This window comes from Miscanthus floridulus, chromosome 18, assembly GCF_019320115.1.
Source record: "Miscanthus floridulus cultivar M001 chromosome 18, ASM1932011v1, whole genome shotgun sequence".
NCBI classification, from domain to species: Eukaryota; Viridiplantae; Streptophyta; class Magnoliopsida; order Poales; family Poaceae; genus Miscanthus; species Miscanthus floridulus.
Window position 1 is genome coordinate 25,102,835 of NC_089597.1, and position 13,509 is coordinate 25,116,343.

Sequence of the window (13,509 nt, forward strand, 5' to 3'; positions counted from 1 at the left end):
ACAACACTTTAGACCTGTTTGAAGCATCAAGAGCTAAAGTGATCTAAAGTTTAGTAGCTAAACTTAGAATCCAAATATGGCCTAACGGTCGTTCCTGTCAGTGCCAGGTTGTGCGAGCTTCTTTAGTATCCTGTGAGTCACAGACAAGTGTTCTCAGGCGCACGGCACGATTTTCTCAACATGGGATCCGGAAATTCTAGATTAAATAGTCTGGTAGGAGCATCCAAACAGGCTTGCCAAATGTCAAATCGTGTACATGTGGCCCTCGTGGCTTGTGGCGTTGCACTACTGCTTTCGGTACGTGGAAGCGGAAGTGTGATCCAAGTGCCCATCGAGTGTTGGAATAAATAGGCTTGACCGAATAGAGAATTTTCAATTATTTCGAATAAAACTAAAAGGTGGAACTTTAGTCACATTGCTACTTGAAGTGGAGGATGACATACTTAGCTCTCTTCATCACTATATGAAGTCTCGTTGTTTCACGGCCGCCTGGCACTACAGTGAATGGTCCATCGGAATTCAGCCCGCGACCATCCTTCTTTGCAGTTTTATTTTTTGGTTGCTTGACTCTTAAATCTTTGGCCTATGACATATCAGACATCCAAAACACATTTATTTGAGCTAGGGTTTTGTCTCCTCCGTTTCACTGTTGTTTATAGGGCCTATTCGGCTGGTATTAAAGCCGGCTGAAGCTGTTTTGTTGTGAAAGAAAAATATTATAGATTCTAACTGATAAGCCGGCTAATAAATTCAAACAAACATGCCCTCTCGACCCCGTGCGTGCATGACAATCAGGAAAGCAGGCCCTCCTACCCTACCCTTTTCCACACTTGTGATCCTGCACCCGAACAGGGTATATAAGGTTTTTTGAAGCGTCTTCGCGCGATTGCTCTAGGATCTACACGACAACTCATCTTTTATTAAGTCAGGTCTTGTTTAGTTCCCAATTTTTTTTTCAAAAAGTGCTACAGTAGGTATCACATCGAATCTTGCGATACGTACATGGAGCATTAAATGTAGACGAAAAAAAACTAATTGCACGGTTTGGTTGGAAATCGGGAAACAAACGTTTTGAACCTAATTAGTCTATAATTAAACACTAATTGCCAAATAAAAACGAAAGTGCTGCAGTAGCCAAATTTCCAAATTTCGCAAACTAAACACAGCCTCAGACAGTGTCGTGTATGTCGTCTCCACCGCCGGCTGTTAAGAAATCACATGCAAGTATTGGCGTTCATCGTGATTTATGTCAGGGGCCGTGTGGATGGTTTCATTTGTACGAATTGAAATCTACTTAATAAATTAGACTATTTAGTTTAGAATTTGACATTTTACCATTTTTTAAAGCTCACATATAAGCCTATCTCAAATTTATAGAATGAGAAATAAAAATTAATTCTATAGATTATCGTGCTACTCTCTCCGTCTCGAAAATAACGTCGATGATCTTTGTCCCGCAAAGAGAGTCGCTGGGCTATCTTGGCCCCCACAGCTAGGCACGTCTCGTCACGTGTAATGATTTGTTTGGTTTCTACACGTATGCATGGGGTATTAAATATAGACTAATTATACAACTTGTGAGACGAATTTTTTAAGCCTAATTAGTCCATGATTTGATAACGTGGTGCTACAGTAATATATGCTAATGACATATAAATTAGGCTTCAAAAATCGTGTCGGGTACCATAAAACAGGGTACCCCGAGCATATACCGAAAGAATCACTTAAACGCCATCAAGAACAAAGCCAAAAGGTAAGCCATCGGTTAACCCCCGGCTTCGTCCGAGCCCACCGGCTCTCCGCCTCGCTCGAGGCCTCGCACGGGAGGCCCCGACGGCCTGCCAAGTCTCCGCCTCGCGCGAGGCCTCGCACTAGAGGCCTCGACGGGGAACCAATTCTCCGTCTCGACCGAGGCCCCCCGCGAGAAACCTCGGACGAGATGACGATTCGCCGTATCGCCCGAGGCCGGCTCCACAACAACCCGTCGCTCCTGCCTCAACCAGTCCTCTCGACCGGGCGTCACGTCCCATTAATGCGCCAACCACTCCCGCGATATCAGCCGGACGACGGCTCGACACTGCGGAGCGGCCGACGAGACGGGGAGTCGCATCAACGCCATACCGTCCAGGACAGAATGGGGTAGGGGTTACCGGCCACTATGCTCTGGTGTTGTGCCCATGATCAGCGCCCACGCTACACTGTGCCACCTAACCCCTGCCCCAAGAACAAGAGTTTGGAGGGGAGCGGTGTGGGGAATCAAGTCCGGGTCACTGTGGCCTCAGAATCAGCACACGGGACTAACTGCTCCCCCCGAGCCTCGGCAATATATTTCGGGGCCTCGGCAACCTCGGGATTCGCGCCCACCGAGCCTCCCACGATGGCTCGGCCTCGGCACCAACTGAGTCTCGGCTTCTCACGCGGTCAACACACGGTGATCGGCGCGTCGACCGCCACGCCCCGCTTCAAGCCAACACTAGAGCTCCCATGACACACAGAAACGGATGTGACCGGCGCGTCGCCCCAGTACTTCAAGGACAGGACCACTCCGTCGACCACGCCGCCATAGGAACAGGCTACAGGGCTCGGACATGCCACCTCCGTTCACACGACGCCGTGTAGCTAGCACATGTATCACCCTTGTCCCCTCTTCAACTATAAAAGAGAGGGACCAGGGCCGTTTCTGGAGGATCGGACACTTACAATTATGCCTATGCCCACGCAACGAATTCACGCATAAACGCACGGACGAACACACGAGCTCCTCCGCTGTTTGAGATCAACATCTCAAGCAATCCACGCCACTCCACACGGAGACTTGGGACAAGCTTCCTCTCTCGCCCTGCTTGTAACCCCCTACTACGAGCATTTCGGTGCAAGGAATACAAGATCGAACTTTCAGACTGGAAGTAGGGCACCCATTGCCCGAACTAGTATAAACCTTGTGTCTCTTTACATCACCATCCGAGATTGGGAACATGCAGTATAAATTTACTAGTTGGTTGAGGGCCCGCCGGTCCAAAACGTCGACAGTTGGCGCGCCATGTAGGGGCCTCTGCGTTGCAGCTTCGTCATCCCAACAAGTTCCGGATGGCAGACCCCGTACGACCACTACGTCTTGGCATGGTGATCTGGTTTGGGAGCCTAGAGTTTATGTCTCTAGGGCTTGAGTACGACATGGTACTCCTCACACCCCAAGCTCCACCGACCGACGACGACGCCACGCACCGGCAACCCAGGCATAGGCAATGCCTGGGCGGCCGCTCTTGTCACGCTCACCAAGCGCGACATGGGCAGCATCACCACAACACTACGCAAGCTCAGGGCGACGCGCCGTGCTCCACCGGTATCCCGCGCCTAGCTGTTGGCATAGGGTCCTTGGTTGGGGACCTATCTAGCCTGAGCCTGGACAAGGGAAAGATGCCGGTGGCATGTGAAGACGCCCCGTCATCAAGCTTTACCCCGCCACGTCCTGAGGAGCCAACCCAGGCGGAGCAAAACCCGGCGATGGCACCGTTCCCGTACCCCTTTGGGTTGAGAAACGCCACCGCCTCCTATGCTTACGCCTATGCTTCCGTTCACGTAGAGCCCTCGGGACACCACCAACGTTTCGCCCTTGACCTCGACGCCACAGCTTCGACCCACACCCACACTGACTCCTCAGAGGAGGATGAGGCGTGGGCCAGAGCGGATTTCTCTGGAATCCACGACCCTGAAGCCATGCGCCGCTTCTTGGCTGCAAGACACTACTGCGGCTACTCCGACTCCGACGACTAGGGCACTTATGACCCCACTCGCGAGTGTTTCCACATTGGGCTCGGGATGCCGAGGGCGGGCGAGAAGGACGAGGGGGTGGGCAACCATTCCCCCCTTCGCCAGGGAGCAGGCACCGCCACACCTCCACGCGTTGTCCCACCGACAGCATGGAACGGGAACCTTGCCCTCGCACAACCTCAACGCCCGAACCTGGAACAGCTCCGTGAGTTCTAGGCCAAGGTCGAATAAGACCGACTCCTCCTGCAGCAGCTTCGAGACACTCTCGAGCAGGAGCAGCGAGGTCGCGGCAATGGCGGAGGAGCCCGATGGAGGGCCCGCGACGTCCACCACCGCATCCACGACGATGAAGGGAGTGAGCAACCCCCAATCTTCAATCACGCTAGCCAAAACGTCGTGGCTACGGTGATGCTAGTCCGCATGATGCCTGAGCCCTCTACCACGGAGGGGCGATGGGTCCGCGGTGAGCTCCGGGATCTCCTTGAGACCGCCGCGGTGCAGCAAGCCGAGAGTTCCACCTCCCAACGGCGCGGGGGTGCCTCAGACCTTCCCACGGCACCACCTCAGTAGGATAGGGAGGCCTCGGTTCGTCCTAAGCCCGCTCAGGCACCGATAGCCCCCAGGGTCCCCCTGCTGCTCGACCGCCTCGACAACCGACGCGAGGTGCAGGGTGACCATGAGGTGGTCAGCAGACCGCTAACGACATTATCCTACAAGGCCTCAAGCCAAGAATTTACAACCAGTTGAAGAACTTTGGCAAGAAATGGTTCGCCAAACTCTTGTCGGTCATCTGGAGCCTGAGGAACACTCCAAGCCGAGCCACGGGGTTCACACCTTTCTTCCTGGTCTATGGAGCCGAGGCTATCCTCCCCACTAACTTGGAATATGGTTCCCCGAGGCTACAGGCCTACAACGAGTAAAGCAACCGCACCACCCGCGAAGACGCCCTCGACCAACTGGAGGAAGCTTGAGATGTGGCGCTACTACATTCGGCCAAGTACCAGCAAGCCCTATGGCGCTATTAGGCCCGACGCATTCGAAGCTGAGACCTGAAGGTAGGTGACCTGGTGTTGAGGCTGAGGCAGAGCAACAAGGGCTGCCACAAGCTAACCCCGCCGTGGGAAGGACCATACATCGTCGCCCAAGTGCTGAAGCCCGGGACCTACAAGCTAGCCAACGAAAAGGGCGAAATCCTTACCAACGCTTGGAACATAGAACAGCTACGTCACTTTTACCCTTAAATTTCCAAGCATTGTATACATTGTTTCTCGAAATACAATTAAGAAGCGTTCTTCAGTTGTTCTAATTCTTCGAGAAACCCCCGAGCCCATTGCGGGCCTCGGCATTATGATAACATCACAAGGGAGACATGGCTCTGCTTCTGCAAAACCGAGCCTCCCTCAGGGGCTAGATGGGGGACTCCCCCCTAAGTCCCACGCACCATTTTTAGTTGTTTTTCGAAAAAATTCCTACGCCAAACTCTCTAGCACGCTCTGACGAATCGGTTGTAAAAAACCCAAGGACCGAAAGTCTGTCTCAGGGCCAGAAGGCTGGTAGAGTCGTGAGACGGCCTACGCCTCCGGGCTACGGCACTCCCTCACCACCTTTCGCCCAAGGGGCGGCTTAGGTTCCAAAGAGGTTTTTTTGCAAAAGACATCTGATTAGAGACAACAGAGGGCAAAGGCTCGGAAATACAGGAAAAACGATTAAGAAGAACGAGTACTTTAAAAAAGGCCTCGACGGTCACAAGCGTTTCGATACAAAGTTAATCCCTATTCTATTTACATGGCCTCTTGGGCCTAGGTCAAGGCTTAGGGCCTCTAGCATCGGCGGACGGCGAGGGAGGGACCACCTCCTCTTCGAACAGCTTGGTCAGCACCGTGCTGAGGCCCTCCGCCGCCTCTATCAGCTTCGCGACCGCCTTGTCGGCCTCCTCATCATCATCGGGCAGGACATAGCCATCGTTGATGGCCTGGAGGTCAACACCGATGTAGTGCGAGGCGATGATGGCCAGCGCGCGCTTGACACCCGTGTGCAGCGCTCCTCGGAGCCGCTCGCGCACTTGGCCGCTCAACGCAATCAGACGGCTCCCAAGGGAGCTACCTGACTGAACCCCCTCAACCTCCAGGGCCTCGCAGGTGGTACGGGTGGCACTTTTCAGCACGTCGTGCTCCCTGATCTCGGTCTCAAGCACCGCCTACACCACGACGGAGGCCTCGGCTGCCCGGGTGACCTCCACCTCCAACTCTACGCCAAAGGAAACAGAATGGGGTTGAGCGCAAAGGAAAACAAGCCAAATAGGGATGGAAGCCTACGGGACTCACCCTTGGCCTTCTGCTCCCAGCGTCGGGCCTCGACCCGAGAGGCCTCGGCTTTCTCTCCCCAGCGCTGGGCCTCGACCCGAGACGCCTTGGCCTTCTCCTTCAGGCGCTGGACCTCAACCCGGGAGGCCTCGGCTGCCCTGGAAGCCTCTCCCTCCAGCTCTGTATCACACCAAGGAGTTAGGGGCCAAACACAAGAAAAACAAATAAAACAAGGGGAATAAGACACCCTTGGCCTTTCCCCTCTAGACCACAACCTCAGTCCGAGATGCCTCAGCCGCCTTGAGGGCCTCATCCAAGGCACCTTTCGTAAGCTGGTGCACACCCTGCTCTATCCCTAGCTGTCTAGCAAGGGCCTTGACAGAGGCCGTGGCTTCTTTAGCCTGGGACCTAAAGGCGTCCCGATCACCAACCACCCGGGCTAGCTCCTCCTCTAACTCCTTGACCCGTGCCGCCAAAGGGGCGACCTGCTCCTGAGCCATGGCCGTCTCGGCCTTCGCATCGACACAACGAAGGCGAAGGTCCTCTGCCTCCGCGCTCTGCACCGCCAGAAGCTCGTTGGTGCCGACAAGCAGGCCCTTCTGCCACTGGAGCTGGTCCTAGACATCCCTCTCCCATCGGAGAAAGACCAACTTCCCGAGGGATCGGGTCTCAAGCTCCTAGATAAGCGGAATAGCGGTCATGCACTGCAAGAAGACTCGAAAAGAGACGACACCACACGAGAAAGGAAGGCGCGTACCTAGGCGACGCCGGGCAAACTATCAGCCACAATGGACAACACTGTCCGCAGCGACCGCTCCGCCAGCTGGCGGTATTGCTCGAAGGTATCCTAGTGCTCGCCCTCGGCCACATCCTCGAGGGCGAACAGAGGCTCCCCCTCAGGGTCATCCTGGCTCTACCATAGGACACATGGGTGGTCCCACCCATGGGGCTCGGGTCATACCCGCACGAGGGCCAAGCTTCCCTCGCCTAGGGTCGGAGCTGGCTGTTCCACGGCGCCGGCCACCTTGGCGTGGACCACCTCCTGCACCCAAGAAGTATCGTCGGAGGAGATCGGATGGACCTCCGCCTCCTGGGCGCCCTCCCGCAACGACGGAGGGCCTTGGACCAGGGGCACCACCGAGGCCTCCGCCGCCTTCATCTCCACTTCCAGGCTCGACGGCTTCGCCGCAATCACACTAGCCTCGGTGGCCCTAGGGGCTCTGGCCTCCGCCATCATGGCCTCGGCGGTCCCAGGGGCTCCGGCCCCCTCCGCTACGGCCTCAGCGGTCCTAGGCACCCTAGCCTCTGTCGCCTCGGCCTCGACCTCGGTGGCCTCAGCAACAGAGGGCGCCTCGGCCCCATCTGACTCACGAGCCTCGGCATCGCGGGGTGGAGGCGCTCCCTCCCCTGTTTGTGTCGGGGTCGCCTCGACAGCCCCTCCTTGGGCGACCGGCTCCTTCGGGTCAGTCCTCGCCGATGCCGCACCACATCGCATGGCGGCCTATGCCTCCGCCACCCAGTAGGCGGTGGAGCCGAGGTCACCTTGAGCGCCTTAAGGGGCGCCAAGGTGGGCACCTCCGTAGGTCGCTTCCGACTGAAGACAAAATATTCATGGGGTCAGCATACGACCAAAGAACGAACGGAAAATGCTACGACTTTGCCAAAGATACACTTACCTCGAGCGGGGCTGCAACCGCTTCGGCACGGCGACCCTCCTCGGCGAAGGCGATGGCAGCGGCAGAGGCACACCCTCTGTATCCGCTGGCGCTGGCCGGTCCTCGATGGACCCCGGCACCCCTTCGGTCCTCTACGGGGGCAGCTGCACTACCCCTATCGCCACCCGCTCCACCACTGTCGTCGAGCCCACTGGCTGACGGCGTGCTTTCCCAACGCCCGTGCCTCGGGCGTGTCGGCCTTGGCCCCGGGGCGAGCAATCGCCGGCCCCGAGGCGTCCCTTCCTCATCCTCCTAGGAGCACCGGGCTGCTCGCCGATGCCCCGAGCACCATCTCCCTGATGTCGGGGAGATGGTCCAGGGGACCCGCCCCATCTCGCTCTCGTCATCTCCGCTCGCAGAGTCCGCCGACAGCGATGACGACGGAGACGACTCCACCGGGAGACCGTCCTGCCTCTACTGCTGGCGGCGCTTCTCCAATCCCTCGTGCGCAAGGATCTTCCTCGTGCGCTTCACCACCTTGGCATCCTTCCGCCTCTTCTGCGCCTCGGTGTGCACCCGGTTCACCGCCTGCCGCGCTGAGTCCTTAGGAACGGGCAGCGGGGAGGCTCGCACGTCCCTCATCCCCTACAGGAACGGCGAACAAGGGTAAGGGAACATGAAACATTGGGGAACGGAGAGGCCTCGATGGCTATAGCGGCGCGTGACTTACTGGGGAGAGGAACCCCCACGATGGGTGCATCGCGATGGGGGTCAGGCCACCGCTCCTCAGCTTCGCCTCCACCGTCTCCCTCACTCGACGAAGAATATCCTCATCGGAGAGGGCAGAGACGGACATCCAGATGCCCTCGATCGGCTCATCTGGCCTCATCTCGAACAGGCACCGCCGCCGAGCCATCAGCGGCAGCACCCTCCGGCGGTGGAAGGCCACCACAACCACAGCCGCCGTAAGGCAGCAGTCCAACAGCCTCTCTAGCCCCTCCAGGAGTGACTACAGCTTGTGCTGATCCTCCTTCGGAACGCCGTACTTCCACTTCTCCAGACAGCTCTCCACAATTTGCCCGATGTAGGGGGGAAGCTCGCCGTCGTCGTTGCGGAGATAAAACTAGCTCGTGTACCAGCGGCGATTGGTTGATGCGAGTTGGGCTGGGATGTAGAGGTGCTGACGGTCCTGGCGAACTTGGAGAGTGTAGCCGCCGGCCCTCACCGCCTTCCTCTTGCCCAACGTACCCATCGGCTTGGTGGTATGCTCCACCTGGAAGAGGTGGAGCCACAGCTCCCAATGGGGAGCAATCCCCAGATACCCCTCGCAGACGGTGATGAAGATGGCCGCCTACGCGATGGAATTGGGGTTGAAGTTGTGGAGCTCCATGCCATAGTAGTGCGGGAGCGCCCGTATGAACCGGTTCGCTGGAAGGCCGAGGCCGCGCTCGTGAAAAGACACGAAGCTCACGATGTAGCCATCGTGGGGCCTCGGCTCTGGCTCGCCCGATGGAGCGATCCACTCTAGCCTGTTGGGGTCGGTAACCGGACAAAGAAGTCCACCGTTGATGAGCGACTGAAGTGTCTCCACAGTGGTGTCGGACGAACCCCAAGGGTCTGCCTCGGTGACAACGACATTGCCGCCCATGAGCGCGGTGGAGAATTTGACTACGGCGATAAGGTAAGGAGGGGAGGGGCGAGGCTCGTTGCGTATTTATGCAGGAAGAAGACGAAACGGACAGGCAATGAAATCAGGAAAGTTTCCCTCAGATCTGGCGCAGTTAATCCAGATCCGATTTTATCACCCACGTGCCCACCTTTTCCTCATTAATCACGAGAACAGTTATGTCCCATCCGCTGATGCCACGTTGTGTCCAACCGCTGTAGCGGCAGAAGCCGTTCTGCCTCCCCAAGAAAATCGTCTCAAAAGGCGCGCCTGCCATTGTCCAGCCAATGGGGGAGATACCCCCCACCCGATTCCTTTCGGACAAAGGGACTGGGCGCTGAGCCCATTATGGTCCAGGGGTTAGAAGGCTGGGCCCTCGAGGGTTTCGACAGCCGCCCTAGGGCAACAGAGTCAGGGACGGCTATGGGCGAGCCCATATGGGGCTGAGACCCAAGCAAGCGAAATGCGTGGGATGCCCAAAGTCATGTCTGAGACCGACAGAGAGGTCTCCGAATGGGATCCCACCGTAGGGAGGCATCGATCCACCGAGGCACAGCGAATGGCCCCGACACCCACTAGAAAAACCCTCTAGTACTCTTGGAGTGCATCTCTAGACTGCTAGCTGACCCCTAGCGAACGAGGTACGAGCCTCCACTCAGACTTACCTGATAACAGCTCACCGGAAGTGCCACCGCTCGTGCCCATCGAGGGTAGCCTAGCATATTCCACCCCTGCTTCCGAGCGAAAAGGAAGCGCGAGGGTCATATAAAAAGCCAGGGGAACCCCTGACGGCCCTCTTGCTCCGTGCAGAGGCTAAGGGGCTCTTCCTGCAACCTTGCCGAGACCCAGCGACCCAGGCTCGCACCTGAGGGGGCTCGGCAAAACAACCCCTCCTTCCAAACGAAAAGGATGTGCAAGGGTCGTATAAAAAGTCAGGGGAACTCCCGACGGCCCTCTCGCTCCGTGCAGAGGCTAGGGGGCTCTTCCTGTAGATATGTCGAGACCCCGTGACATAGGCTCGCACCCGAGGGGGGCTCGACAAACAAACCCTCACAAGCGAGGGGCGTACAAAAAGCCAGGGGAACTCCTGACTGCCCTCTCGCTTCGTGCAGAGGCTCGGGGGCTCTTCCTACAACTTTGCCGAGACCTAGTGACCCAGGCTCACACACGAGTGGGCTCAGCAAACAACCCCTCCGTTCGAGCGAAAAGGATGTGCGAGGGTCAAACAAAAAAGTTAGGGGGGCCCCTTGCCGGCCCTCTCGCTCCGTGCGGAGGCTCAAGGGCTCCTCCTGCACCCAAGACAAACCCAAGCCTACACTTGAAGACTTGAAAAAACATGATAAAGGGCATCGAGCCTATTACGGTCCAGGGGTTCGAAGGCTGGGCCCCTAAGGGTTTCGACAGCCACCCCAGGGCAACAGAGTCAGGGACGACTATGGGCGAGCCCGTGCATGGCCAGAGCCCGAGTGAACAATCGCTCAGGACGTCCTAAGTCGTGTTTGAGACCGGTAGAGAGGTCTCCGAATGGGATCCCACCGTAGAGAGGCATCGAGCCACTAGGGCCCAACGAACGGCCCCAGCACCCACTAGAGAAACCCTCTGGTACTCTTGGAGTGCATCTCTGGACCGCTAGCCAACCCCTAGCGAACGGGGTGCGGGCCTCCACTCGGACTTACCCGATAACAACTCACCAGAAATGTCACCGCTCGCGCCCACCGAGGGTAGCCTGGCATATTCCACCCCTCCTTCCGAGCAAAAAGGAAGCGCAAGGGTCGCACAAAAAGTCAGGGGAACCCCTGATCGCCCTCTCGCTCCATGCAGAGGCTCGAGGGCTCTTCCTGCGATCTTGCCGGGACCCTGCGACCCGAACTCGCACTCGTGGGCTCAGCAAATACGATAAAATCCCTCGCTCAACGTGGGAAAAAGACCCTGGAGGAATAAATCCACTCCCCTAGGGCCTCGGGGGCTACACCCGGCGGGTGCGCTCACGCGCACCCACCAAGTCCTCGAAGTATGGAACACTATCTCGTCAGGAGCTACCGCAAGTCAAGCCTCGTCAAAACCTCAAAAAGAGTGCCCACGCTCTCCCTGAGGCTCGGGGGCTACTGTCGGGTACCATAAAATGGGGTACTCCGAGCATATACCGAAAGAACCACTTAAACCCCATCAAGAACAAAGCCAAAAGGTAAGCCATTGGTTAACCCTCGGCCTCGTCCGAGCCCACCGGCTCTCCGCCTCGCTCGAGGCCTCGCACGGGAGGCCCCGACGGTCTGCCAAGTCTCCGCCTCGCGCGAGGCCTCGCACTGGAGGCCTCGACGGGGAACCAATTCTCCGTCTCGCCCGAGGACCCGCGCAAGAAGCCTCAGACGAGATGACGATTCGCCATATCACCCGAGGCCAGCTCCACAAAAACCCGTCGCTCCTGCCTCGACCAGTCCTCCCGACCAGGCGTCACGTCCCATTAATGCGCCAACCACTCCCGCGATATCAGCCGGACGATGGCTCGACACTGCGGAGCGGCCGACGAGACGGGGAGTCGCATCAACGCCATACCGTCCAGGACAGGACGGGGTAGGGGTTACCGGCCACTATGCTCTGGTGCTGTGCCCACGATCAGCGCCCGCGCTGCACTGTGCCACCTAAGCCCTGCCCTAGGAACAAGAGTTTGGAGGGGAGTGGTGTGGGGAGTCAAGTCCGGGTCACTATGGCCTCGGAATCAGCACATGGGACTAACTGCTCCCCCCGAGCCTCGGTAATATATTTCGGGGCCTCGGTAACCTCGGGATTCGCGCCCACCGAGCCTCCCACGATGGCTCGGCCTCGGCACCAACTGAGTCCCGGCTTCTCACGCGGTCAACACACGGTGATCGGCGCGTCGACCGCCATGCCCCGCTTCAAGCCAACACTGGAGCTCCCACGACGCACAGGAACGGATGTGACCGGCGCGTCGCCCCAGTACTTCAAGGACGGGACCACTCCGTCGACCACGCCGCCACAGGAACAGGCTACAGGGCTCGGACATGCCGCCTCCGTTCGCACGACGCCGTGTAGCTAGCACATGTATCACCCTTGTCCCCTCTTCAACTATAAAAAAGAGGGACCAGGGTCGTTTCTGGGGGATCGGACACTTACGATTAGGCCTATGCCTACGCAACGAATTCACGCATAAACGCACGGACGAACACACGAGCTCCCCCGCTGCTTGAGATCAACATCTCAAGCAATCCACGTCGCTCCACATGGAGACTTGGGACAAGCTCCCTCTCTCGTCCTGCTTGTAACCCCCTACTACGAGCATTTCGGTGCAAGGAATACAAGATCGAACTCTCAGACTGGACGTAGGGCACCCATTGCCCGAACCAGTATAAACCTTGTGTCTCTTTACATCACCATCCAGGATTGGGAACACGTAGTACAAATTTACTAGTTGGTTGAGGGCCCGCCGGTCCAAAACGCCGACAAATCGTCTCACAAATTAGCCTCTATCTATGTAATTGATTTTATAATTAATATATATTTAATGCTTTTTATTAGTATCTGATATGACATAAATTTTAAAAGCGACTAAAGAACCAAACACTCCTGCCTAAGTGTGTGTACGGATTTCAAACAACCTAGAGTCGCTGGTTTAAGGCCCCACAGATTCATGCCGTCCTTGATGGCAGACGCCAGGACAATTGATGTCCTTTTGGAACCAGTAATAATTGTAGATGCAGGGGCATGATGAGTCATTTTGCATTCTCCTCGAGTCGCACCCAATCTTAAAACGTCTCTTTTTAATAGGACAGAGGAAGTATGTTTTACTCTCTAATTTATTTAATTTATAGCGTTATTCAACTTATTTTTTTATAGTAGAAATTTAACACATAAGTATTTCTCTCATATAATCAACAATAATATATAAATATAATTCATATGCAAACATATTAGCTTAATTATTTTGTATCTGAATTATAATTATTAAAATAAAATTTAATTCCAAAGATCTAAACGAAGCATTATGGAATTGACCACACAATCATAAATTATCCAACACAAAGTGCGTTCATCATGATTTATGTTATGGAATTGACCACAGAATTACCGTATGCCAATTCGCGCATGCTCCTACTCG

General features: G+C 56.3%; 1 protein-coding gene across 1 annotated transcript; it reads right to left on the reverse strand.

Moving 5' to 3' along the window:
• Positions 1–7,029: 7,029 nt before the first annotated feature.
• Positions 7,030–7,569, reverse strand: LOC136523505 (uncharacterized). The gene has a single exon (XM_066517169.1). The coding sequence runs from the start codon at positions 7,567–7,569 to the stop codon at positions 7,030–7,032; it is 540 nt and encodes a 179-aa protein (XP_066373266.1).
• Positions 7,570–13,509: the final 5,940 nt, after the last annotated feature.

Bases quoted from the DNA above. Each gene is read 5' to 3' on its own strand.
- LOC136523505 (XM_066517169.1), bottom strand. From the start codon at position 7,569: ATGCGATGTGGTGCGGCATCGGCGAGGACTGACCCGAAGGAGCCGGTC.